A 25,746-nucleotide genomic window follows, 5' to 3' on the forward strand; every position below is an offset into this window, starting at 1 on the left:
TATAAATTTGTATGCATAGGAATTAATTAAAAGTGCACAGAAATCATCTGAAAAAATTAAAGAGTGTCAAAACCAAAATAATATAAACCAATCTCTCAAAAAAGAATTAAACTATAAGTACCTAACAATTATTCGAAAAGTACTGCTTTATCGTTCGTTGGTGTTTATTTCAATTTATTCTGTATGTAGTTTTTTCAGAAACCATTTTTAGTCAAATCTGCATATTTTTTTAGTTAGTCTTAAAAAATAATAATACCGCATTCGCACTTCACTAGATAATTGCTTTTATTCCAAAGTATATATACTTTATTCATATATTCTTAATAATTCCCTTTACTCCTACAGACTATGTTACGCTAGTTTTTAAAGTAGTTGGTACTTTGTAGTACGATTAAAACTTAATATGTTTTTTTAAGATACACATAACTATAAAATAGAATTAATATGTAAATTCAGTTTTTTTTTTTAAACATAAACAATAAGTTTAAAAAATTAAAAACTACTTACTAAGAAAATATTGAAATTACAAAATTTTATAAGCTTTGAAATACAATGTAAAATTTTTAAGCAAGTTAATACAAGTTATAAATAATAGTTTTTTGGTAATATTTTTAAATTTAAACGTTTCAATAATTTTTTTATCAATTAATCTTTGTCTACGAAAAACTTTGCAAAAAAAAATTGAACTAGTTTTAGTTTGTTGATTTTAGTACTATAGTAGCTATATGACATGACTTTAAATATTTTTGCAAAAACTAAAGCTAATACAAATTATCCGCGTTTTAAATATACTAAAAATTTAGTATATCTACGGTAGAAATACTTTTAATAATTTGTTCTTTTTCTAAAATTTTGTTTAAAATAAGCTCTTGCTGTTGTCAGAACAAAACTTACTTACTTTCTATCAACTTGCTGCTTATCTAAAGTTTTGTTTGTATTTAGTACAATTCTACAAGCTAAAAAAAAATAAATATCTATAAAAATGTGAAAAAAAATCTTTCTTCTCGATAGTTTAATTAATTTTATTCAAATAAAAAATTTTTTTTGTTATCAAGTTTTAGTTTAAAACAGATTAAAACATTAAACGTAACACATGGTTTCACTTGCTATATATTATTTGTTTTTAAATACTAGTTGTTAAAATTACATTATTGTTTAATACTATCAATAATAACCCTTAAAAAATGTACTTTTAATTTACGCTAAGTTAATAGAGATTAGAAAACATACTCAGTTGAATTTTTTTTTAGTTAGAAGATAAATAGATACAAAGACGGACTACCTCGGTAATAAAAGTGTTTATTCAGAATATATATATTAAACCTTAACTTTAACGAAGCTATAAGAAAATAAAAAGTTAAATCAAATAGAAGTTTCAGTTTGAAAATATTTACTCTATGTAGTTTAATCTTTTTAATATTGAAAGACACTTTAAATGTTGCTTTAATATCATTATTACTTTAACATCAGTATATTAAGTTAATTTTATAGTTTTATCAAATGTTTTTAGAATTTTTGAAAAGTGCTTCAAGAACAGTAAGTTTTGCTTTTCCGCCCTTCACTTTTTTCACGTTTTTATTTTCATCTTTTGGTCCGGGTTTATCTTCATTGGTATAATGAGGTTTGGTTGTCATTGAGTCTACAACAAAAGACGAATGCTTGCTTAAGTTAAATTCACTATTGGCTGCAAACCAGCAAGGTTGCTCCTGATTGGTTAAAGGGTTTGACTTCATTTTGTGACCTTTAACAGTTGCCATTTCTTTTCTGTATAAATTGTTTTTAAACCTTAAACTTAAATTCTTTAAATATGAAACAGTTTTTATTGAATTAATTACTTAATTATTCTAAAATTGAATTTAATAAAACTCAAATACTAAAACCCTTTACCTAAGTAAAATGTAACTAGTAATTGTTGACTAACCCAATTCTCATAGTCGCTCTTTGCCCATTATCTTCTTCCTGTAATGTGATTCCCTTTCCATAAAACTGCCCAACAAGACCAAAGAATGTACCTTTTACGTGACTCAGATCTTCAAAAGCCATATCGATGTGCGGAACTCTTTCTTTTATATGCAACATCAGCTAGAAAATATAAAATGAACTTAAAATTACTTAAAAGAATTAAAAAATAAAAAATATTCTTCACCAAAAACCTTAAATTCAATATCGCCAATTTTTAAATGAACTTTACTCTTTGATCTATTTGCTATGACGTCATACACCATTATGTCAAGACCGCTTCGACTAATTGAGAACGTGGAAGTAACTCTATATGAAGAACTTCCCATCCCAAAATAAGTAATTGTAATTGAATGTGGAGTTACCTGAGTGTATTGAATAGTTAATTCTATTTTGAAAAATATTGAAATATTTTTCTATAACTCAAATCACTTTTTTTAAATACAAATTTATTGATAAACCCACATTATATTTTTTTTCTAATCTTTAACAATCTACTTAAAAGCTTTCAAACTAAAGAAAAAACTTAAGCATATATTGAAACAAGTTTTAACCAAAAATATTTTAAAACTGCTTTTACACATACAATAATATTAGCTTTAAGTTTTGGTATAACAAAAGCGACACTGTCCATGTAGAATCGATCTTGACCAGTTTCACTTTTAATTCCTACTGGAGCTGCAGTCATGTTTGCATTAACGACTAACCCACTATCCGGATGAAAAATTAAGTTAGTCACCTGAAATTATTGAACTAGTTTAAATTGTTCTATTTAAATAAAAGCTTAAAGTTTGATCTTAATATTTTACTTAGCATAAATCTTTCTAAGAAAACAAAAAGTATGGTCTATTAATAAGTAACACTAAAAATGCTATAGAAGTAACGGTATGGCTACTTTTACGAATGAGAATTTACAAAACTTTTTATAACACAAGTTAGACTAGTAACGATTTTTTTTGTTTTGAAAGTATTTCAAAATGTTTTGAACTTCAAAGTACAATTTTGATTACTTGAACAGATTATATTATTTAATTAGTAGTAAAAATTGTTATCATTTTTACAAGAAATTTTTTAAGGACTGTTTTACTTCTAAAGTTTATTTTTTCCTACTTTAACTGACTTTGATAAACAAAAAATCAACGAAAAAAGGCATAACTTTCAGATTATCCACACTAAAATACAAAAATCATACAACTAGCAAAAAGTAGAATTATACATACTTCTTTGTCTTTTCCATTCCAGTTAAAACACAAATTCACACCAGGTTTTAAGGGAAGCACGACATGTGGGTCCCTGTAAACTCCACCGTAATGAGGGTAGGCAGTTGGGTTTACAGTTGAAGGTTTAGTAAACTGGTTGTTGTTCACCATCGGTTGAGTATGTGTTGATGTGACTGTAATTGGGGCAAGTGTCGTTGTTGTAAATTTTGATAACCTTGCTTTTTGTTTTGCTATTCTTGCTTTTCTGTCTTCAATTATTTTCATCTCAGCTTCTTCGCGATCTTTATCTTTCAACACTACAAGAGAAGTGAGTGGAGTAACGAAGTTGTATCAAAATTTTGTTTTAAATGAGTATTAAAAATTTTGGTGTTGAAATATAAACTCGAATAAAGTATTACCTTGTAAAAACTTTTGTAAAATTAAAGTATAGCTTCCACAACGTAACGCAAAAGTATTAAAGTTTTTCGTTTGTTCTAATAAATAGAAAAATTCAGTTATAATGATGATAGATAACTTTAATCAGCAACAACATAAACTTATTTCTCTTCAAATAATCATTTTTAATTTTAGCATTATTCATTTATGACAACATAAATAATTCATTAAATAATGATTAATTGTATTGTACTTTTTAGCAAGTTCTATGGCCTTAGTTTCTTTTTTTGCTGAGTCGCCAACCTTCGCTTTTAAGTCTCCTAACAAACTTTTTATTCTCATAAAAGCCCAAATACGCTCAGAAAACTCCTCAATCTGAACAAACGTATAAGTTAAGCTAAATCAAATAACAAATAGTAAAATATAATGTTCGAGCACATTTACAGTTTTTGTTAAATTCATTCACAACCTTATGTTGAGATTCAGATATTCTACTAGTCTTGTACGGGTTTATTTCGAAATCAATTATCACTTCGTCTTTATGTCCTCTTCCAGTAAGCTTAGATTAAAAGTTTTAAACTATTAAAGTATAAAAAAAGAAAAGTAAACTGAAGTTTACTAAATACTCTTTTAATTAATTAACTAGTTGTTACAATTTAAAATGCTCGATTTCCAGTAAAATAAAACTATGCAGCATAAAGAATCACTTTAGTTTTCGAAACAAAATTACAACTAATTTAAGTAGTATTATAATTAAAATGAAAAACTAAAGATTGTTAGCTATTTTGGTTTCTTTAACTATAGTTTGTACTACAGTACACCTTAAAGGTATAAATAATTGTTACTAAAAGTAAATAATTTTAGTATATTAATGTTAGCTCCAATTGTTCATAAGCTAACCTTTCCTTTTATGTTGTATTTCATATCCATAACACCAGTAGCTTGATCGATACCAATCGAATACTCTTTCAGTTTTCCGCTGACAACTATTTCTTTACCTTTGCTAATGTAAGGAAAATCGACTTTACTCAGCATAGAAACCTTAGATTTGTCATATTCAACATTCACATCGGTCATCACGACGTTTGTTACTTCGTAAAAAAATTCCCTTATCTAGAAAAGAGCTTATCAACGTTATACTTGTATTAGAAAAATTTACTAAAAACGTTTAGTAATAGTTATCTACCGAATCCAACAACGTTTTAAAATTAGGATCCGGCCGGATACTAGGATCTAGTAGATCAAATTGTATAATTATTATAATTATCATTACTGTTATTGTTAATATTATTATAATTTTTAGGTATTCCAGCTTGATTAACAGTTTTTTTTTCATTTTTAGACCTTTAACACTTTGTTTCTAGGTTTTCCAAACAACTCATTTCTTATAACTAGGTTAGTATTAGATTAATTAGGCTGGATTTTTGAGGTTACTTAAAAATCTGCAACTATTTTGCATATATCGAAACAAGACTAATAACAACAAGATTTAAATTTACAGTTAGCAAGTTTTAATTACTCAATTTTTTTTTAGATTTATTTGTTATATTTTTTGGTAAGGTTGGTTTGGGTAAAGGGGTTAAGGGTTAAGTTAAATATACAAGTAGGCGAAAATGAAAATATAGCTTTATTGACAATATATTAACTTATATTCGTTTCAAACTCAAGATTGCTTGTTTTTTTATTATCTTGTATGTCTTACGTCGTAATCAGTTTTAGTTTTAATATTTTTTAGATAGTTGTACGTTTTGTTTTACTTTTTAAAGTTAATTGAGTTTAATTTAAAAAGCTTACCGCGATCTACAGACTCCACAAATATAGTATCCGCCCTGATCCGAATCTCATTTTAAAATTAGGATTCGGCAGGATCCGAATCTGAATACTAGGATTCGGTAGATCACTATTCATAAAACTTACAGACGCAGCGGCATCAAGATTTTCAAATATTCTTCTGTCAACTCCACCATTTTCTGCTGAAATTTGCTGCAAAAACTCATAATCTGCTTCAGATCCAAAAGCAACATTGTGAATAAGAACTCTTCCTTTGTTTCTTTCCCTGACTTGTTTGGCTATCCATTGGTTTTCAAACAAATATGAGGGGCGTCTTATTAAAATTAATAAAACTAATCATAACCTTTGTTTTCCTTAATTATTAAAAGTCTAAGTGCTTAGAATTCGAAAACGCGTAAGCGTTTGTGTGCAGAATTTTTTCGAAATAAGAAACTGTTTTGAAAGGTAAAGAAACTAGTTAAAGCTTTTTAAAAATTCTAAATAAAGTTTTGACACACTCTAAATACTGTTTATAATTTTCTTTTTAAATAAGTAAAAATAAAAGTTTTTAAATTTATACAGGTATATTTGCAATATGTGGTTAAGGAAGTTTAAAATTTAAAATTTAACAGTTAAAGTAGTGTCTTATAATTTTTCCTTCTCACTGTGAAAATTTTAAATTTTATTTTTATGTTAACTTGAAATTCATTGACACATTAGTTTATATCTGTTATAAAACTTTACATATTGATTTCATTCAGGCAATTTTTGAAGCAACAACCAATTAGAATTATTTTTTAAGTATTTTATCAATAAAAAGTTTGTATTGAGCAAAATTTATCTTTATAAATTTCGCTTTTTGAACTCAGCTACAATGTTTAGATCATACAAGCGGTGCAAACTTATAAAAACCCTGGTCAATAACGAAATCAATTTACAAACAACTGTTCCTGTTATAAATCTATTTAAAGTTAACATTCACAATTTAAAGAGTCTTTTTGTGCAAACGGTAAACAAATTTGTTTTAAATATTTATTTCAATTAACAACTATTTGTAGGTTTAAGTATTTTTGGTCTAAATATAAGTTATAAAAAATTTTGACATTTTTAAAAGTTCAAAGAGATATTAATCTAATAGTCTTTTCAGCGTCAAGATTTTAGCTTAAACGTAGAATTTTAGTAAAATAGTTATATTACAATTTATTTGTTTCTCGTTCACAAAAAAATAAATAATAAAATCAACAAAACTTGTTTTTTTTATTTGATTAAATGAATTAAAACGAACTAACTCTTTATCAGTTAGAACACATATCATTTTCAAATGTTCTGATGTTTTTTCTCGTTTATTTTTAAATAGTTCATATTTTTTTATTTCAGCTTTTTTCATGTCTTCAAAATAAGTTTCCCCTAAATAAGATGATAATTAAAGTATGCATTCTACTATTAGGGTTTAACTTTATAACTTAAAACTTAAGTGTGTTTAAAATATTATAATTTTATATCAATATGAGTATGCGAAACCTTAATTCTAATCAACAACGAAAGTTGTAAAAAAAGACTTTGCGAGATTGTTAATTTTTTATTTATAAAAACCTTAAAATTTAACTTAATTTCAGTGGAAAAGTTTAGTTCTAATAATTTTGATTGAATAATATAACTGTTTGTTCTAAATAACAACGATTGAAAACAGTAAAAAAGTAGAATACTTACACGTTACATTTGTTTCTGGTTGTATTGTATAGTAAATATATGGATCCCTCCGTGCAAAAGTAACATTCCTACCACTGACAAACCTGATTATTGCGTCAAAACCGTAAGCGTCCACACTAGTCACTTGTGTGTCGAACCTTTCAAAACATTTTTATTAAGAAAAAGTTTTAATAACGTTGATTGAAATGCAAAAATTATAAATGTAATGTTTTTTTTAACGTGAATCTAAAAGACTACAGCAAAATTCAACAAACTACTGCTTGCCATATCAGCCAAGAAGAAATCTCCAGTCCGCCACATACTTATTTGCATGAATATAAAGGCTTTAAGCTCTTTTGTAAAACAACAAAATATAGTTTTTTTTTTAAATACACACTTTAAACTTTCACATAAGTTATTTGTGAATTAATAATAGTATATATTAAGTAACTATACTAATACAATTTTGTTTTCGAAGTGTTTTTTTTGTATAAATTTCGAAATTACATTAGCCCCTAAAGACTTTTTTATAACAAATCTCACCAATAAAACAAATTTTAGTAATTCAGACTACTTAACTAAAAAAAGCTGCTAATCTCTTGTCTGTTGTATTCAAGTTAAAATGAACAATCAAAAATTATACTTTCTTACTTTAGTTGTTACAATTAAGAATTAATTAGGTTTTAAACATAAGTGTAGATAAAGTTAAAATCAAACCAATCATTATAAATATGTGACTTCTTAAAGAACAAAATCATTTCAGCAGCAAGTAAAAATTCTAAGGAGTCTTGCAGGACATATGAAAGGTATTGAAACACTTTTTATACAAAACAAAGGGAATGCTCAAGTGTCGGGATAATATTCTTATTGCTTATTGAACATTGGTTATTAGGTTCAAAGACCTTGTGCACAAATAACCTTTCGGTTATCGAGCAGCACACCACAGATACCTTTTATATTGTGAATAAGTTGAAACATCGGTTATTTCGGTCATTTTAGGAATGAAATCTAAAGCAGGATAGAAATTAATACGGACATTAAACGGTTTACCAGTTGCATCTCTGGGTTTAGGAATTCTTCTCCAACGACCTATATTTAAGAAAAGAGTTAAAACGATATAAATACTATAACCAAACTAAATTAAACGGTGGTAAAGGGTATTACAAAAAGTATTGTATTTTTCTACATTACGTTTTATAACTATAAATATTTAAAAAAAAAAATTGTGTACAGTTTTTTCAGTTTTATATTTAATCGAAAAAGTTGTTCATAAATTAAAAAGTACTTAACTATATGATAAATTCTTACAGATCAAGTCATGCAAACTAAAAAAAACTTGTTCCAGTTTGTTTAAACTAAACTTACTTCAGTTTAGTATATTAAAAATATAAATAACATATGTATGAAGAATATTCCATTTATTTATCCTTGTAGTAAAACCATTTTTTGATTTTTTATATGCATAGTTTTTTGTATATGTATAATTCAACTGCTTAATTATTATTTGCACTTTTAAATAGTTTATGTAGAGCAATCATTTAATAAATAAATAAAAAAAACATTAAAACTTACGTCTGTAATAAAGATTTTCAAACTCTTTATCTGTTTAATAATTATTTTTTTTAGATCTTTAAGTTTAAATTATTTTAGTTTAAAGAAGTATCAAAAATAACTAACGGTGGAACACCATAAAGTCAACATCATGTGTAGTGTCTATATATTCTTCTGTGTGATTTTATTTACTTCAGTTATGCACTTTTGTTTATTATAAATAAAAACTTATGTATTATTGTTAAATAGATTTTTTTACATTATAAGAAGTATAAAATAAATACTGGAACATAAGTGACCAGTAATTATACAATAAGTTATACAAGATACGCAATTTCAAAAAAACTAAATATATTTCGAGCAATTCTCGTCAGTAGAGTACAAAGCTAACAAGGAATAAGATTTTCAAACTTTTATAGAAATCAAGTAATCATAAAGTAATCAAGAGATTAACAAAAGACAAAAGTAATTAGTAACAGTTAAAATCAAATAAGTCGATTTACGTTATAATTGATCTACAGTAAAACAAAACATAAACAAAATGAAAACAATCCTTATGAAATGTTACGAAAATAAATAAACAGTATAGTCAAAATCTTTCTGCTTACATAAAACAAGTTTCGTTAACAAAATACAAATGGCTTCTTATTTAATCAAATCGAAAACTTTGCTACAAATTTTAATAATTCTAAATCTATCTATATTATGACTGTTTGCACAAGTTGCATTATTAATTAAATGTTCTGCAATAGATAAACATTTAGATGCGTTTGAAACCTTGACCGGTATATCATCTTTCTTATCTAAAAGGCAAAAATTCTCTACACATTTTTGTATGAGTTCTTTTATTAACTGGATCCTTGCCACCTGGTGTTAATAGTGACTTAGAGGAAAAATAATTCTAGGGTTTGCTGCATAATAAGTATTTCTTATTAATAATCTAACTTGCTTTTCTACCATCTCTGTAGTTTAACAAAAATATAATAGGTTTTTAACTTTGGTGTACAGAAAGAAAACTTTTACAGGATGTTATTTAAATTTTCAATCAAACTGCAGTTTAAAAAGAAAAGTAAATTTAATTAGAACTTTGTGTCATCGGGCGCACAAAATTTGTTCGCCAGAGATGCTACTAAGTGAAATAAAACAAATCAAAATACTATTAAACAAAAAATATTACCCACAAGAGTTAGTTGACAAAACAATTTATTTACATGTAAAAAATTTGGATAAGATAAAGACAATAGGACCGGAAAAATATGTAGTTACTTTCAAAATTTCATTCATTAATAAAAGCTCAGAGATGTTAGAAAAGAAAATTAGACAATTAATAAGAAATACTTATTATGCAGAAAACCCGAGAATTGTTTTTACCTCTAAGCCACTATCAACGCCAGGTGGCAAGGATCCAGTATCAAAGTTAAATAAAAGTACGGTAATCTACCAGTACAGTTGCTGTTGTACAGCAAGTTATATTGGATTAACAACAATACATATAAGGAAGAGAATAAAAGAACACATACAAAAATGTGTAGAGAATTTTTGCCTTTCAGATAAGAAAGATGATATACCGGTCAAAGTTTTAAACGCATCTAAACGTTTATCTATTGCAAAACATTTAATTAATAATCCAACTTGTGCAAACAGTTATAGTATAGATAGATTTAGAATTATTAAAATTTATAATAATGTTTTCGATTTGATTAAATTAGAAGCCATTTGTATTTTAATAAGGAAACTTGTTTTATGTAAGCAGAAAGATTTTGACTATACTGTTTCTTTATTTTCGTAACATTTCATAAGGATTGTTTTCATTTTATTTATGTTTAGTTTTACTGTTGATCAATTATAATGTAAATGCACTCATTTGATTTTAACTGTTACTAACTGCTTTTGTCTTTTATTAATCTCTTGATTACTTCATGATGACTTGATTACTTGGTTACTATATAAGTTTGTAAAAACTTATCACTTGCTAGCTTTGTACTCTACTGACGAGAACTGCTCTAACTAATATTTAGTATTTTGTAAATTGTGTGTCTTGTATAACTTATTGTAAAATAAATACAGTCAAAATCTCAAAAAAACATTAAACTTATAAAAACTAAATAATGTTTGAAATATGTTTTAAATATACTAAACTTATTAAACCATAAACTTACCACTGTTAAGAATATTTTCTTTAAAATAATTTAAAAACTTTGACTAGATATAGAACTGACGTCAAGTTAACATATTTCTGTATATTAAAATGTTAAAAAAGTATTAGTTTGAAAATTCAGCAACAACAGTTCTTTAAAAACATTTAAAAAGTCAACAGTTATTTTTTATTAAGCTAGTAAAAAATAAAGCTGAAAACATAACATACGCAATTCCTTAATGTAAGGATCAAACAAATCGAAAGCACTTGAGTAAGCCTTTACAATGTGAGAATCGCCACCAGCATCGGCATTTCTCCTCACGAAATCTATAGCTTTAGCTTTATTTTCTGGAGTTGCAAGCACTAAGTCGTCTTTCCTTGTTAGTAATGTCAGTATTAAACAGAACTATGTTGAAAAAGTCCTTCAAACAAAAATAAATCGTTTTTTAACCACCACATATGATAGCGTAAACAATGTAAAACTTAAATGAGAATCAAGGTTTTTCATTGTTAATGGCGAACTTATATTTAACTAAGGTTATACAATTAAAGTTATACAATATTTTTAACCACTCGAATAGATAATGTAGCATTTATCAATAAAAAAAAATTAAACTGTTATCTCTGTGTAGATTGTTTTTTCTTTGTTTTGAAATGTTCTTAATAAACTGTTAGTAATGTTTTAAACTAGTTTAATATTATTAAAATGACTAATGGAAACTTTAACTTATAGAATAAATTTGTCTAACTTTTTCATCATTAAGGTTTATAAGTTCAATTAATGAATTTCTGGCTTGTTCCATTTTCGTTCCATACATCGATCCTGATATGTCTAAAGCATAGACAAGATATTTTGGTCGAGTAGGTATGGTACGTGCAGCGAAGAAATGAGTAAAATAACTGCATGAAAAAAAAAGTATGGTGAAATTTTGTTTTAAAATAGAGCGTTAAGTCGGATAATGAAAATGAATATATTGAATTTTATAATAAAACTTAACCTTTAAACTATATTTATGATGTGCATAGAAGTTGTTTTACTGTGCACAGAAAATTATATCAGTAATTTAATAAATTTATACGAAAGCATATTCTATAAAATTTTTAATTTTAGAAGTTAAATTTAAATTTCTGTGAAACATTTAAAACAAAATAAACGAGATACGAAAATAAAACAAATTTATAATATCTTCTATAGGGGTATATAAGTTAGCCAGTGTGCAAAGAGTTTTTCATTAAATGATCTCTTTGTTATCTCTAGAACACAGTTTATCAACCATGGGTGCTCGCATGGAGTTCTTGATGAAGAGTAAAAAATAAGGTCTTAAGTGTTTTCAAAGCCTATTTTGAAACCTATACTAGATACTCTGAAGTTCTGGATGAAGAGCAAATAAGACATTATTAAGTGTTTTTAAAGATAGTTTTGAAATTTACACTAGTTATTTTGTATTCGACATGTATTGCAAATAGTGCGAGAATAAATTAAAATATTTTAGGGGTGCGGGACATCAAAAAGGTCGGGAACTACTGCTGTAGAATGTTAAGCAATTAGATTTAAAAAAGTAGCTTTAGACACAACTCAATTTTTCTTTAATCAAGAAAAAAGTTTAGTTGGTATTTACTAAAGTTTAATTAGGTCATAACTTTTAAGTATTATACTTTTTTATTCAACCTATAAACAAAACAAAAAAGTTATAAAAACAGTAGTTAAGAAAATAAATAAACAAAACTTTAAAACTTCAAAAATTTCAACTGTTTATTAAAGAATTTTAAACTTTTTAATTGAAGTGTACACATTTGATAATCTTTTTAAAATTTAAAGAATTTATTAAGTTGAATATAAACATATCTATTAGTTTTTTGTTGAACCAATGAAAACTTCGTTTTAATACTGTTTATATTAACTAAAATTCAACATACCCATTATTAACAGACATGCTTCCATACATATCAGTGCCTTCTACGTCATAAAGAACAGTGTAAGCACCGTTTAATCCGAATGCGTTTTCATAAGTTTGTTCCTCCATTGTAGGTTGGTATCTTACATGACATGTCCTTCTATCATTGCTGCAAAAATTAAACATGTAATTACTGTTTCGATAAACAACTTTCTAAAATTTAGTTTAATTGCTAGTTATATAAAAATATTACCTATTAAATATAACAGAATATTATTAACTTTTAAAATATAAAAACTGGGAACGGGTCAAAATTGCACGAAGACAAATTTGCACCAAGGGTCAATTTTGCACGAGTTATAATTTTGAACGGATGTTTATTTTTTCACAAGAGGTAAAAAATAAAACAAAAAATAAACTATCAAAGAAAAAAACTAACAAAACGTTTTATAAAAAAAAAAATAAAATAAAGATAAATTAATTAAAAATAAAAAAAAACCTACCGACCGAGGGTAAGGGTTAGGGGTAACAGTGATAGTAAAAAATAAATATATATATAAAATAGGTAAATAATAAATTTTTAATAAAAAAAAGTTACTGACCGAGGGTAAGGGTTAGGGACAAAAGTGATTGTAAAAAAAAAAACAGAAAAAAATAAAAATAATATTACTAAAACAAATGAATAAAAATTCAACCCGGTCAAAAATGTTCCCGTGCAAAATTGTCTGCTCGTGCAAAAGTATCTTCGTGCAATTTTGTGCATTTGTGAAATTTTGACAGCTACCTTAAATAACTATACTTTAAATCCGGTTAAGTTTTATTAAAAGAAAATTATTTTTTAACAAAACTACTGTACATTTATTGTTAGCTATTATATTTTAAGTATTATACTTTTGTGTAGAGAAATATAAAAAGTAAATTGATTAATAAAAATGTACTTTAAAAACGCTTTTAAACTCAATCTGATTACAAATTTATCGTATTCTTTAAGTTTAAAGTAAAACAAACGGCTTTATGATGGTCTGACCTAAAAGTAATTTTTGAAGATTTAGGAGGCTCGTCAGGTACAGATTTAGGGTCAAAAACTGATTCCAAATTGTTTGAAAATCCTGGTGTTTTAACATATTTGAGAGGTGACTCCTCAACAATAAAGACGTCTATAGAAAGACTATTGATTGGCTGATTAGGGTTGAGCATCACTTTGTAGTTATAAGCTAAATCAAACTGTTAGTATAAAAACAATTTTAATTTTTGTATTAAAGTTTGAAAATAATCGATTTTTTGTTCTATATTGTAGGTTGTTTAGTTTGTTAGAGTTATATTTCTGCTCATGATAAATCCAATGATAACAAACCCTGTATAGCAACACTTGATAAACCACAGTGAAAACAATTGTTTCACCAGGTGCAGCTACCATACTCTGTTTGAAATCTCTTTCTGATTTCTGCCTTGAAGCAACTTTTCCTACAATGTTGTTGCTTTGTTTTGCCTAAAATAGCGCATTGTTCTCATATTTTTTTTTACTTTAGTTTATCAGTTAGTTGAACACCTTGAAATAAATAATCTAACTTATTTTTAAGTATAATCTATATTAATTATTTAATTACAAAATTTTTAGCAAAAGTTTAAAGTTTAAAATCCTTACTTTATAAAATATATTACATGCTACAACAATAAATTTTATTAACTCAAAGATAAAACAAAGTGTTTGCTACAACATTCATTTTACTAACATTGTCAAATAATTTCTCTGCTTTTCGTTTTTTTTCTACGTTGCCTTCAATTATTTTGCCATCAACTTCCATATTAAACTTCATTACGAAAGCATCGATTGGAATTAACAAATCAATTTCTGCTTCCCTTGCTTTATCATCATTGTTTGTGACAGAAGTCTTTACTGTTGTCTCGGCAAATCTGTTATTTTTTTAACTCGTCTTACTTTGCAAAAAATGTTAAAGACATTTGATAAAGTAAAAATAAGACAAACCTTGAGTTTATTTTCGCTGTCATATGAACTGAGTTTATCTTAAGAAGATTTAATTCTGACGTCACAACAGAAATTGAAGGTGAAGCTTGTGATGGTGAAGTTGATCTTCTTCGGCGACCTTTTGTCAATTTGAAATTGGTTTTATATTTGGTAAGTTTTTATTTCATTATCTTAGTACTTAAATTACTCCTTTTAATAGAAAAGCAATTTAACTTTACTTTTTGTAGTGTTCCTTAAACCAATTGTTCATAACTTAATTTTGACCCTTTCATCTTTTTACTTGTTTATTAATGCTGTAATTAGTCAGTTTCGTCCAATAAAAAACTTTTATTTATGAAGATATATATGCACGAGGGGACACTTTTGAACGGCGACTCTTTTGCACGGCGTCACTTATGCACGGAGGATAATTTTTGAACGAAGACACTTTTGCACAAATTGAATTTTTTTTTAATTTTAATTACATTTATTCTACTTGCAGCACTACCCCATACACACTTATACTTGTTTATGAATGGAAAGAATTACTTATTCTTTCCATTCATAACACAGTTAAAGTGTTAATCCGTTATCACACAGAAACATATGTTGGTACAATAAAGGAAGATTACTGTATAATTTGTTTTTATCTTATATTCCAGTGAACTTGTTTCACTAGAATCTTTTGTTAACAAACACTTAAATTTATATTTTGAATTGTTATATATAATCTTATTCATTTTAGAATTTTTAATGTCAAATATTAAAATTTTAGGACTGTTATTTTGAACATTTTGACTTTGTTGTGTTTATACTCATACTTTTAAAACTAATTTAGTACACAAACAACAATTTCTTGCACTATACCTTAAATATGTTTGAAATACGGAAAAAAAAATTAAGCTAGTGTATGGACATAACTGTCTCAATCTTTCAAAGTTTTTGAAAATAAAACCTAAACTTACTTCTTTTAATAATAATGTTTAAGTTCTAATCAAGGTTTATAAACCTTCACAACATTAATCACGTAACTTTTCTTATTTAGCTTTTACTAATTATGACTGTACCCTTGAACTTTATACATATATATACATACATATATACATATATATACATATATATATATACATATATATACATATATATATATATACATAGTCCAGCTTCAAACACGAAAAACATAAAAACACGACAACTTTATCGCAGTACATTTGGAAACTAAAAAATAACGAAGTTAATTTTAAAATTCAGTGGGAAATATTAACAAGAACGAAAAATAAGTACAGTTTAAAAAACGGATGTAAATTGTGCAATGCGGAAAAAATCGAAATTTTAAAAGTTAAAAAATCTGAATCTCTAAACAAAAGAAACGAATTACAAACTGGCTGCATACATTATCGAAAGCAATTTATCTAAAAACTCTGTTAATAATTTTGTCTAAAATCAACTATCTGTTATTACGTAATACCTAATTTTGTATAATTTTATTGCTGTACTTACAAGTTTGCTTTTCATTGAATAAAACTTGGCTGAGGACGCGTATTAAACGCAGAAACAGCTGTACCAAGCAAAAGTTTATTTTGTGTATGTTATTTCTATATATATTTATATATATATATATATATATATGTATAATAAGGTTATTATTCAAACTTGTACACCTTCTACTGAGCCCACTGAAAGAGATTTTAAATAATTTATTGAAATGTACGATTTTAAAAATACTGGAACATATGTTTCATAAAGACAAAAAAGATTGTCTTTAATCTTCAGCCAGTTCAAATTTAAAATAAAAAGCACTCTGGTAAACAAAGATGCAAAAGTTTACAAAAGACAAAATGACGTAAGAATTGAACACTGCACATTACAAATATTAAGCACAAAAATCGATCTACCATCTAATTAATCAAACAACTAAAATTTACAAAAACAACAGTTAATTGACTATAAAATAATTCAAAATTTGTTGTATTTTGAGATACAATATCAATATCAATATATATGCATATCAATTTTAACACATATGAAAAAGCTCCTCTTAAAATACAACAAACTTTGAAGTATTTTATAGTCACTTAACTGTTGTTTTTGTAAATTTTAGTTGTTTGATTAGTTAGATGGTAGATCGATTTTTGTGCTAAATATTTGTAATGCGCAGTGTTCAATTTTTACGTCATATTGCTTTTTTTTTCGTGTAAACTTTTGCATCTTTGTATACCAAAGTGCTTTTTATTTTAAATTAGAACTGGCTGAAGATAAAAACAATCTTTTTTGTCTTTATGAAACATATGTTCCAGTATTTTTAAAATTGTACATTTCTATAAATTATATATATAAAGGTTTATTTGAAGATGTAAAACTTAAAGGACTCGAGTTTCGTGCTTGTGCACTCATCAGCTTCAAAACAAGTTCAAAATAAAGCACAAAACAAAACACACAAATGAAACCTTTTTATTAATTAAGCCCTTAAGGTGGGCTCAGTGTGAAAGATTTGATTTATGAAGTTAAATAACTTAATTCTATATATACATATATATAAGTATAAACATGTTAAAAAAACGCAATGATTTTTAGTGAAACACTTGTTCCACTGATCTGTGAGACAAAAATTGAAACAACAGTATATAAAAAGTTTATTTTTGGTTGGTTATAAAATGGTTATGAAATGTTGGTTTAGTTATTTAACTTAAACATTTCATCACTTTCAATTTCACTATACCAAATAAATAAATGTGAAAAAACAGACAAAAGCTAAACAGTATTTAACCTCAGGAATTTTTACGATAAAATACGTAACACTTTTAGTTTATTTCTTGTATTAAACTAAAACACTGACTTTTTATAAAATGCGTTGTGTTTAGCTAATATATTTTTTCAGTTTTTGAAAATCTTAAAACATACTATAACAAACATGTAACAATAAGATTGAATAACATTTTTGAATTTTCTAGAACGAGTCGATCAATTTTTTTACAAACTAGGTTAATAACTTATTTATATACATATACAAATATATGTTAATGCAACACTACATTTTACAACTATATTTGTTTCACTTTTCTGATAGACATAACAGCTTTTCGGTCTGTTAAAAATACTAGTATCTTAAAACATAAATCAAAAATTTATATGTAATTAAGCAAAATAAAATAAGAAGTATTACGTCACTATTATATATACATACCTAGTCTTGATTTTTTTAACTATTTAATACAATGTTAGAGTTAATTTAAACTTATTCTGTATAATAACAGTTTGCAATGTAACCAGTGATAAAAACAAGACACGTAATGTAACAGGTTGATAAAACCTTTAACAAAAATTAAAAACAAAAGCTACTAAAAAATACGTTTTCGTTTACACTCTACAACTGATATCAGTTTAAACTTGTTTTAAGCAACCTTTATTTTAATTTTAATAAGTTAAATCTTTATTTTGTAAAAACATCGTCTTTTAATTTCAAAAGTAGATTGCTGTAAAAAATTATATATAGCTACTTTAAACAACTTCCGAAAATGCTACTTGTATTTTTTTCAACTATAAATAATTTGAAACACAAACAGCTGTGTTTATAAACAATTCTAACCAATTACAACAGTCGAAGAAGTTAAACCAATTGCAGCTTCTTCAGGTGCGTTTAGTATAAGATTGAATTTTTTTGTTTGATTTTTAAGGATTCGTTTTTGGGAAGGTTCGACTGTAGCATAGTCAAGTTCATCCCATGAGTCAAGTTTTATTATATCCTAATAGTAAGAAAATATTTTAATATTATAACTAGTTTTTTACTTTAAATAAACGACTTTTGAAAGAAAACCTACATTTCAGTTTTCAACATCTTGATAAACTTATCTTAGTTAATCACAAAAAAGTACTTTTGTCAGAAACACTACACTAGAACTACTATTCATACACTTATACTATTTATACATTTAGCAAGCTTATTGAAATTGTGCAAGTAAGCTATTTTAAAGGAACTCTTCATTATTTTTGCAAACTAGACAGACTACAACAAAAAAAACAAGCTTATGCAATAGCATATTATAAATTTATTAAAAAGCTTCTTAAGAGCTATGCAAAAAACAACCTTTTAAAACTTTAACTTACCAAAACGTTATGATTAAGTTTTAGAGCTTTATTACAACTAACATATTTTTTCTTGTGGATTTCGTTTGTTATAAAAATTAATTCTTATAAATATTTATTTACCAGTACCGCAATAAACTTTTGGTAAGAACATTTTTTTTAAGAAAAAAATATTTTTTTTGTAACATATTATTTTTCACTTAATCTTAAAACCAACATAAATAAGTACTAGAAAAACAATTTAATATCCATTGAAAAAAGGTGTGTTCTTAATTATCATACAAATTTTTAAGTACTATACATAACTGTTTACATTTAAAGTTTATAAAAATTGATTTAATTCTATGCCATTCTTTAATAGGTTTTAATAACTTTTATTACTTAACTAGAGTACTGTTATTGTTTATTGCACGACAAAAAATACGCTCAAAAGGTTTTGTCAAAGAACCTGGCGTACAAAAAACCTTTCGGCTATCGAGTCATACACCAGAACATTTTAACGTCATGCCCAGGACAAACAGTAGGGATTTTTAAGTATAGGAAAACTTAGTATATAAAGACTTTAATCACAAAAAATAAATCAAAATATAGATGTGCAAAGTATTAAACAGATAATTAGGTGTTTGTAGTTATATGAATAGTTTGATTGTCAGTGTACTTAAAATATGTGTTTATTAGTATAAATATTATTCGTTAACGTTTTAATCAACCATTTAGCAATAGAAGCTTTTCAAATTGTTAGTTTTTTATTAAGTTTTGGATCATGATAAGTTTAAACAAAATTGTTATAACAATAGTAACTGTAATGTAAATCTTTTTATGAAGACAACACTTGTAAGTTTATTGTACTTTTCTATAAAAAAAAATTTGATTGTATAACTTAAAACGATAGTATAAAAAAATTATTTCAATTAATTATATAAAAAACTTACTGCTTACTGTTGGTTTTTATTTATTGTATAATTTTAACTTGTTTTATCATCGATAACTTTTGAATAATAATATAGATTGTAAAAACATAAGGCTCACACATACTTAATCTTTAATAATAAATTGAAATAGTTAGAATGTTTTATGTAATAGTTTTGAAGCTATATAAAATTCAAATGTAAAACAAGTACACTTACTGTTTCACCATAATTCGTAACATCAACTGGTATTCTAATTCTTTTGCCAGGTTTAGCTTTCAGTAAATCAGAATCGTACTCAATCTTTAAATTTGAAATCTCTATTAGCCTTGAATCCATTCTCATAAATCTAATACCTTAAAATTGTTTTTTATTTATTTAAATAGTATATTAAAAAAAGTTGTGGTACTATCTTTTATGGCTAACTATTTTACTTATGTGTAAATTAAGCAACTAAATAGTAAGTAGAAGGTAATGGCAAAGTGCTAAGTAATGACTACAAAGTTGTAGTTTTTTTTAATTACTTTTAAATGTTGTTAGCAATTTTCGTTTTAGAAATCTTTTGATAAGCACATTTATAACAAACGTTGTATGCTGAAATTTCGTTAGTATTATGTTTAGCTGTTATTAAACCTTCGTTACTAAATCCTTCAATCATCAGCCTGAATGAAGAAGTAATTTGTGGAAGTTTCAATAAAACAGTTCCTTCATCACCTGCCGGAATGTCCAAGTTAATTGGATCTACTATGTCATCTCCGTAGATGTTTAAAAATCGGTTTACAAAAATCACAGATCTTCAAAACAGGTAGCACTCTAAATTGTTTTTTATAAAAACATTCTTTTACTTTGAAAACAAAAGTTTGTATCATACTTTAAAACCTTTCGTTGTTGTTTTGTTGTTAAATAATTTTTAGTCTAACTAAAGTAAACATTTTTAATATAGTTGTTTTAATTAAACACAATTTATTTTAGTTAATTTTTTTAATCTATATAACACAACAAAGAATGAAAGTATAAACATTTTCATTCTTTATAAAAATTTCAAAGCTTTTTAGTAGTTAGTTATAAAATATAACGAAAACAATAACTTTAATCATAAGGTTCAAACAAAACTACTTATTTTTTTTCTTGTTTTACAACTTAACTTCTATTTTCATTAATTATTTTTGATCTATTTGAACAAACATTGTACGAGCTTGTAATAGCTTATTTAGTTTTTATATAAAAAAAATACAGCTGATTTATATACTTTGTATATGTCTTGTTAGATATATAATATTACAATAAACTCGAAAGTTGCTATCATTTACGTAATAGGTATACATAAAATTTTTACCTTACAGTTTGTGCTTTATACGTAGTGTTTGTACGAGTAAGGCCATAAAAGTCTAATAATGCACCCATTTCAGTGTTTAATGTTGGTCTTGAGTGCATAACCTGTAAAAAAGTATACCAAAACTATTGTAAGTAGAAAAAACTGAATACCAAAATTTTTTTTAGTTTTTTGCTTACTAAGGTGATTAACTAAAGGTAATAAATGTTTATTTTTTAGCACGTAAACTGAAATTTAAGATCTTTTACCTAAACGTTTGGCACGTTTACCTAAAGTCAAATAAATTTATAAAAAAACACTCTAATAGCTCAAAATATGTTTACTAACTTAACAAACTCAAAAGAGAGTATTGAACTAAGTTAAATACTTTTTTAGTTAGTTTGTTTTATAAATCGGATATTATAAGTTTTATTTACTTTAAACGATATAACAAATACTCAACTGAAATATAACAAATAACCTTAAAAGATCCCCTAACGTTTCTTGGTGCAACTGATGTGTGAAAAAATCCCATTGTTGATTGGCCTACAACTTTTACCTTACATCCTTTTCTGACTGAATTCAAAGATTCCAATTTCCATTCACCAAATCTCTTATGTACTGGTATCGTAAGCACTAGTTCGTCATCAAGCCTACAATTTTCATTTAGAAAAATAACACAATAAACTATAAAATATTTAAATACTTCGTTAAAATTAGAAAAATTTTATTAAAAGCAATCTTGTGTTTTTACATTTTAAATACGAGCTCTATTTTGAAATAAACACTTTAAAATACGATTAATAACACTTTAAAAGCACAGATGTTTTTTCTAACAAATTGGAGTAAAGTTAATGAAAAATAAGCGATTAACTCTACTCTTGAATACATATTTTACAATTTCTAGTAACCATGTTAAAGGCTTTCCATGTGCTTCATTGGTTGAAAAAAGCTGCAACCCACCGCATTTTTTTGAAGCATGAATAGCAACTTGTCTTATTGTACAATCGACATTAAACTTCATTGACATATTTGCTATTCATATTAAATTAGTTTAAACAATATTTCAAAATTTGCTTAGTTTAAATTTACCTAATTTTAAAGAAAATGTTACTAGAAATACCTACTATAAACGATTTCAAATTATCAAATTTAAAAGTATACTTTTTGAGTTAAAATGTAACTAAGAATTTGAAACGAAATTTAAGTTAATATATTTAAAGCTAAACGCCTTTATTATTTCAAAAAACTAAGGCGTTTAAATTTAGGTAGTTTTCTTCACTATACTGTTGAAGTTTACATTAAAACTTAATTTAAAACTGTATATTTTTGCTAAGATCGTAATTATACTAAATTTAAATTCAGTTGAGTGTGTTAACATTTTAAATAATATAAATAACTAAGTATATTTATCAAGTTTACATACTAACCTTGAATATCAAATTCTTGTTTACGAATTACAACGTAGTCTTTATTAGAAACTGTTTTTTCTCCAGCACGTTGACCAGTAGCCTTGTATTTATATCATGTTTAAGTTTATCAACAGTTTATGCTTAGTCACTATTAGTTTAATTTAAACTTATTAATTTAACTTTGTAAGAAGTAAAACTTTATTTAAGTATTGTCTAACTACAGAGTGTTATACAAATTTTACACATACGTTTTATAATTTTTTTAAGTCACAGTAAAATAAAGACCATTCATTAAAAAAAAATATGAACTATTTTTACCTAAATAAGAACACAGAAATATATCTCTTAGTACATTATATTTAAGTTCATTTTATATAAATGCAAGTTAAGATAATATGTTTTTTTTATTGCTAAACTTTTAACTATTTTAAGCATACGTAAAAGGCAGGTACCTGACATAAATTATGAAGGATTATATAAAAAAAACTTAAGTTAAAGTATATTAAATAAAAATATTTTAAACAATTAAACAATTACAAATACACACTGCGTGTAATTTTTTTTACACTTTGTTTTTTAAACACTGTTCAGCTATAACTGGTATAAAGTTTTTTTTTTTTGTATTTATATTTTTTATAAGAGATATTATTTAATTTACTTATTTTCCTTGAAGAAACTAATTTTACTGACGCCAACAGCATCAGCTATTTTAGATTAAGGTAAAACAGTTTTATTAAATAGATTGAACTTAGACTTGCATGAACTTTGGAAACATTTAACACCTTTCTTAAGTATTAATCAAAATCTTTATATAAAACCAATAAATGTTTGATGTTTTTATTATTTAGCTACAAATTAATTTAGGCAGTTTATTTTAAACTTTGTTTTCATTTTGAAATCTGTTGATATTTAATATCGATAAGGTGTTGTTTTATCTTTCAATCATGTTAACATTTTCGGTATAAAATATATTAACTTAAACACTTACTGAACACAATACGTTGAAGTAATTGTCATCAACAAAATTGTTACTTTCATCTGATGAAGCAAAAAGTCCGAGGAAATTTTCAAAGTTCATATCACCAACTTCATTACGCAATCTATAATAATTTTTTAAATAATGTCAATTTTTTATCTGTGTTTATAATTCTACTTTTGATAAAAAGCACTAATGTAAGGCTAGTTTTCTAAAACCTTAAAATTAAAAAACTGCATGTCAAGTTTCAAAAATTAGAATTTATTTTTATTTGCTGTTTATTTATAAAAAAAAAAAGTAAGATTATTTAACTTCTACAAATTTATTTTACAGTTTTTAAGTCTATGGTTTTAGTAAAAAATTGACCGACTGGTTTCTCAGTAGTTTTTTTTAATAAACAAACGTTTCAAATTCTTCGGTCATTGTAAAGATTGCAGAATATTTGTTTTTTGTTTTTAAACATCTATCTTTCACTCCAACATCTGGTGCCATCAAAAACTTATTACGCAGCAACAAAAGTGTTCCTAATTTTTCTGCACCCTTTTCAATTTCTCCATTCAGTACATGCTCATGCATAGCTTGTCTGAGTATATTCTCGTCTGTACCGTGGACTGGAACATCAGAATAAGACAAGGTTAATGAAAGTTTCACAAACTGACTGGAAGAACTTAAAGCTCCAAAACTGGAAAAAAATTGTAAAAGGTAATATTTTAACTATAATTAAAAAAAACTATTTTCTATAACGATAACTGTACACATATTATAAAAATTATAATAAGTTCTTAAAAGAAAGCACTATCAAAAATTTACATTTTCCTTACAAAAACGAGCCTTTTTGTAAATTATACAAAATTTATTCTAATATAGGATTTTTTTGTCAAACTGTTTATTAAAAAAAAAAACATTTTTTAAATTTCTTTGAAATTATTGTCTTTAATTGATAGGATATATATTTTATTCGATATTTTTGAAACGAAAGTTACTTATATATATATTTTTATTTAACTAACTTTTCATTGAAGAACTGAGTTTCAGACTTCTTATAAAAGTTGGTATAGTTATCTTCTGAGATTGACTCATCGATTGATATCAAATAGCTACTAGCAATATCTTTCAAATTTTCTCTAACCAACTGGTTGTATGGGGTACAATCGTTGTCACATAATACGATGTTGGCAAATAACAATGCATAAAAAATATTTGCTACAACATTTATCATGTTGAGCGTTTATCTATTTAAATTCCTGCAGTTTAATAAAAAAAAAATATCATATTTTATTGTTGATATTTTTAAATACTACGGAGACCGTAAGTTTAAATTTAGTTTAATAATAGATTGCAAGTAAAATATGTTACATTTTAATATTCTAAGAGATTGAGACAAACAAAACTTGCAAGTCAAAATAAATTTTAAAGTTTTTTAATTATTGAAGACTTATTCCTAACTGTATAGTAAAATGCAGTGTTTCTATTGCACAAAACTTTTTAAAACATTTGCTTTTTTTTGAACACACAAATAAAAATAAAACCAAGGCTTGAAAACTTTAGGCAGAAAAAACTTATTAATTAGTTTCAAACATGTTGATTATATACAGTTTTGTTTCTTTGCAGTAAAACTCTACAAGTTAAGATAAACAGCAAATCTTTGCATACAATGTGAAAAATATTTGTGTCTTGATACAGTTTAACTTATTTTTTCAAACATAAAATATGTTTTCTAAAATATTTTATTAGTTTTTCACTTAGCTTTAACACCAGACATAAGAAAAGGTTTAGCATTAAACTTCAAAAATTCGGTATAAATTTATGCTTTAAAAATTGTTTTAAAATAAAATACTAACTAAAAAAATAAGTTTTTTATCTTTATCAGAAATTAAGTTTAGCACACATTTATTTTGTCGTAAGACAACGTGTTTTGTCAAGTGATATACATAAAAATTTTTTTTCGAAATTCATAAATTAACATTGTGTTTTAATTGTATACTACTTGTAAAAATGTTAAGGTGTTCGATAAAACATCACGCACTGAAACCACTAATTATGAAACTGTTTCTAATTTGTAAAGGGCAGTTTACCTAGGTTTTAGTAGAGTTTACACAATATATAACTTATGTTATTGTTGATAAATACATGTACATATATAAATTGAATTAATTTAGTGTAAACAAATACTTGAAACTTTTATTTTGTTAATGAAAGAAATAATTTATTTAGTGTCTTTTTTGTTAACATTGTTCTTTTATATTAAAGTAGCAAGTAACTTTTGTTTTAATTTATTTCATTTAACTATTTAAATTAATTTTTTTTTATCATTTAAAAATGACTTGGTGATTAAAGGTATATAACAAAGTAGTTTTAGAAATTAACTTCAAAAACATCTATATATCTAAACTTATTTTATCGATTTTAGTTTTTTTATTTGAAGTATTTCGAAAATTATTTTATTGCGTAGCTATTTATTTAAATTTTATTTACTGCTACCATTACAACAAC

General features: G+C 25.3%; 2 protein-coding genes across 5 annotated transcripts; both read right to left on the minus strand.

The window, feature by feature from the left end:
* Positions 1 to 1,282: 1,282 nt before the first annotated feature.
* Positions 1,283 to 13,672, minus strand: LOC145831417 (inter-alpha-trypsin inhibitor heavy chain H3-like). 4 transcript variants are annotated; one of them, XM_082938673.1, is made up of 14 exons: positions 13,624 to 13,672; positions 12,619 to 12,765; positions 11,451 to 11,601; positions 10,930 to 11,123; positions 8,691 to 8,738; positions 8,586 to 8,615; positions 7,964 to 8,102; positions 7,035 to 7,171; positions 6,614 to 6,731; positions 5,472 to 5,658; positions 4,455 to 4,667; positions 4,024 to 4,113; positions 3,808 to 3,929; positions 3,336 to 3,475 (listed from the first exon to the last, which is right to left on the minus strand). In XM_082938673.1, exons 5-14 carry the CDS (start codon positions 8,701 to 8,703, stop codon positions 3,463 to 3,465), a joined length of 1,062 nt encoding a protein of 353 aa, XP_082794799.1. In that variant the 5' UTR covers positions 8,704 to 8,738; positions 10,930 to 11,123; positions 11,451 to 11,601; positions 12,619 to 12,765; positions 13,624 to 13,672; the 3' UTR covers positions 3,336 to 3,462. The 4 variants fall into 4 exon arrangements, with proteins under 4 accessions (XP_082794800.1, XP_082794799.1, XP_082794798.1 ...); XM_082938672.1 differs by having other exon boundaries at positions 11,423 to 11,601; XM_082938675.1 differs by lacking the exon at positions 8,691 to 8,738 and having other exon boundaries at positions 10,930 to 11,601.
* Positions 9,938 to 24,485, minus strand: LOC145832397 (uncharacterized). The gene is made up of 17 exons (XM_082939715.1): positions 24,264 to 24,485; positions 23,657 to 23,935; positions 23,266 to 23,377; positions 22,296 to 22,377; positions 21,777 to 21,900; positions 21,347 to 21,518; positions 20,890 to 20,990; positions 20,187 to 20,326; positions 19,773 to 19,909; positions 18,149 to 18,305; positions 14,584 to 14,701; positions 14,330 to 14,510; positions 13,951 to 14,085; positions 13,624 to 13,820; positions 12,619 to 12,765; positions 10,956 to 11,078; positions 9,938 to 10,016 (listed from the first exon to the last, which is right to left on the minus strand). The coding sequence occupies exons 1-17, from the start codon at positions 24,470 to 24,472 to the stop codon at positions 9,938 to 9,940; spliced, it is 2,493 nt and encodes an 830-aa protein (XP_082795841.1). The 5' UTR covers positions 24,473 to 24,485.
* Positions 24,486 to 25,746: the final 1,261 nt, after the last annotated feature.

The sequence above is a fragment of the Thalia democratica genome, chromosome 3, assembly GCF_965202585.1.
Source record: "Thalia democratica chromosome 3, ktThaDemo2.hap1.1, whole genome shotgun sequence".
NCBI classification, from domain to species: Eukaryota; Metazoa; Chordata; class Thaliacea; order Salpida; family Salpidae; genus Thalia; species Thalia democratica.

Bases quoted from the DNA above. Each gene is read 5' to 3' on its own strand.
- LOC145831417 (XM_082938673.1), bottom strand. The intron at 5,659-6,613 runs GTTAGTTCGTTT...AATTTTAATAAG, and splicing joins TGTGTTCTAACTGATAAAGA to ACGCCCCTCATATTTGTTTG. The intron at 3,930-4,023 runs GTTGTGAATGAA...ACGTTTGTTCAG, and splicing joins TATCTGAATCTCAACATAAG to ATTGAGGAGTTTTCTGAGCG.
- LOC145832397 (XM_082939715.1), bottom strand. From the start codon at position 24,472: ATGATAAATGTTGTAGCAAATATTTTTTATGCATTGTTATTTGCCAAC. The intron at 20,327-20,889 runs GTAAAAATTTTA...TTTTGTAAACCG, and splicing joins TATAAAGCACAAACTGTAAG to ATTTTTAAACATCTACGGAG. The intron at 14,702-18,148 runs GTTAGAATTGTT...AATTGACAAAAG, and splicing joins TTCTTCGACTGTTGTAATTG to GTCGCCGAAGAAGATCAACT.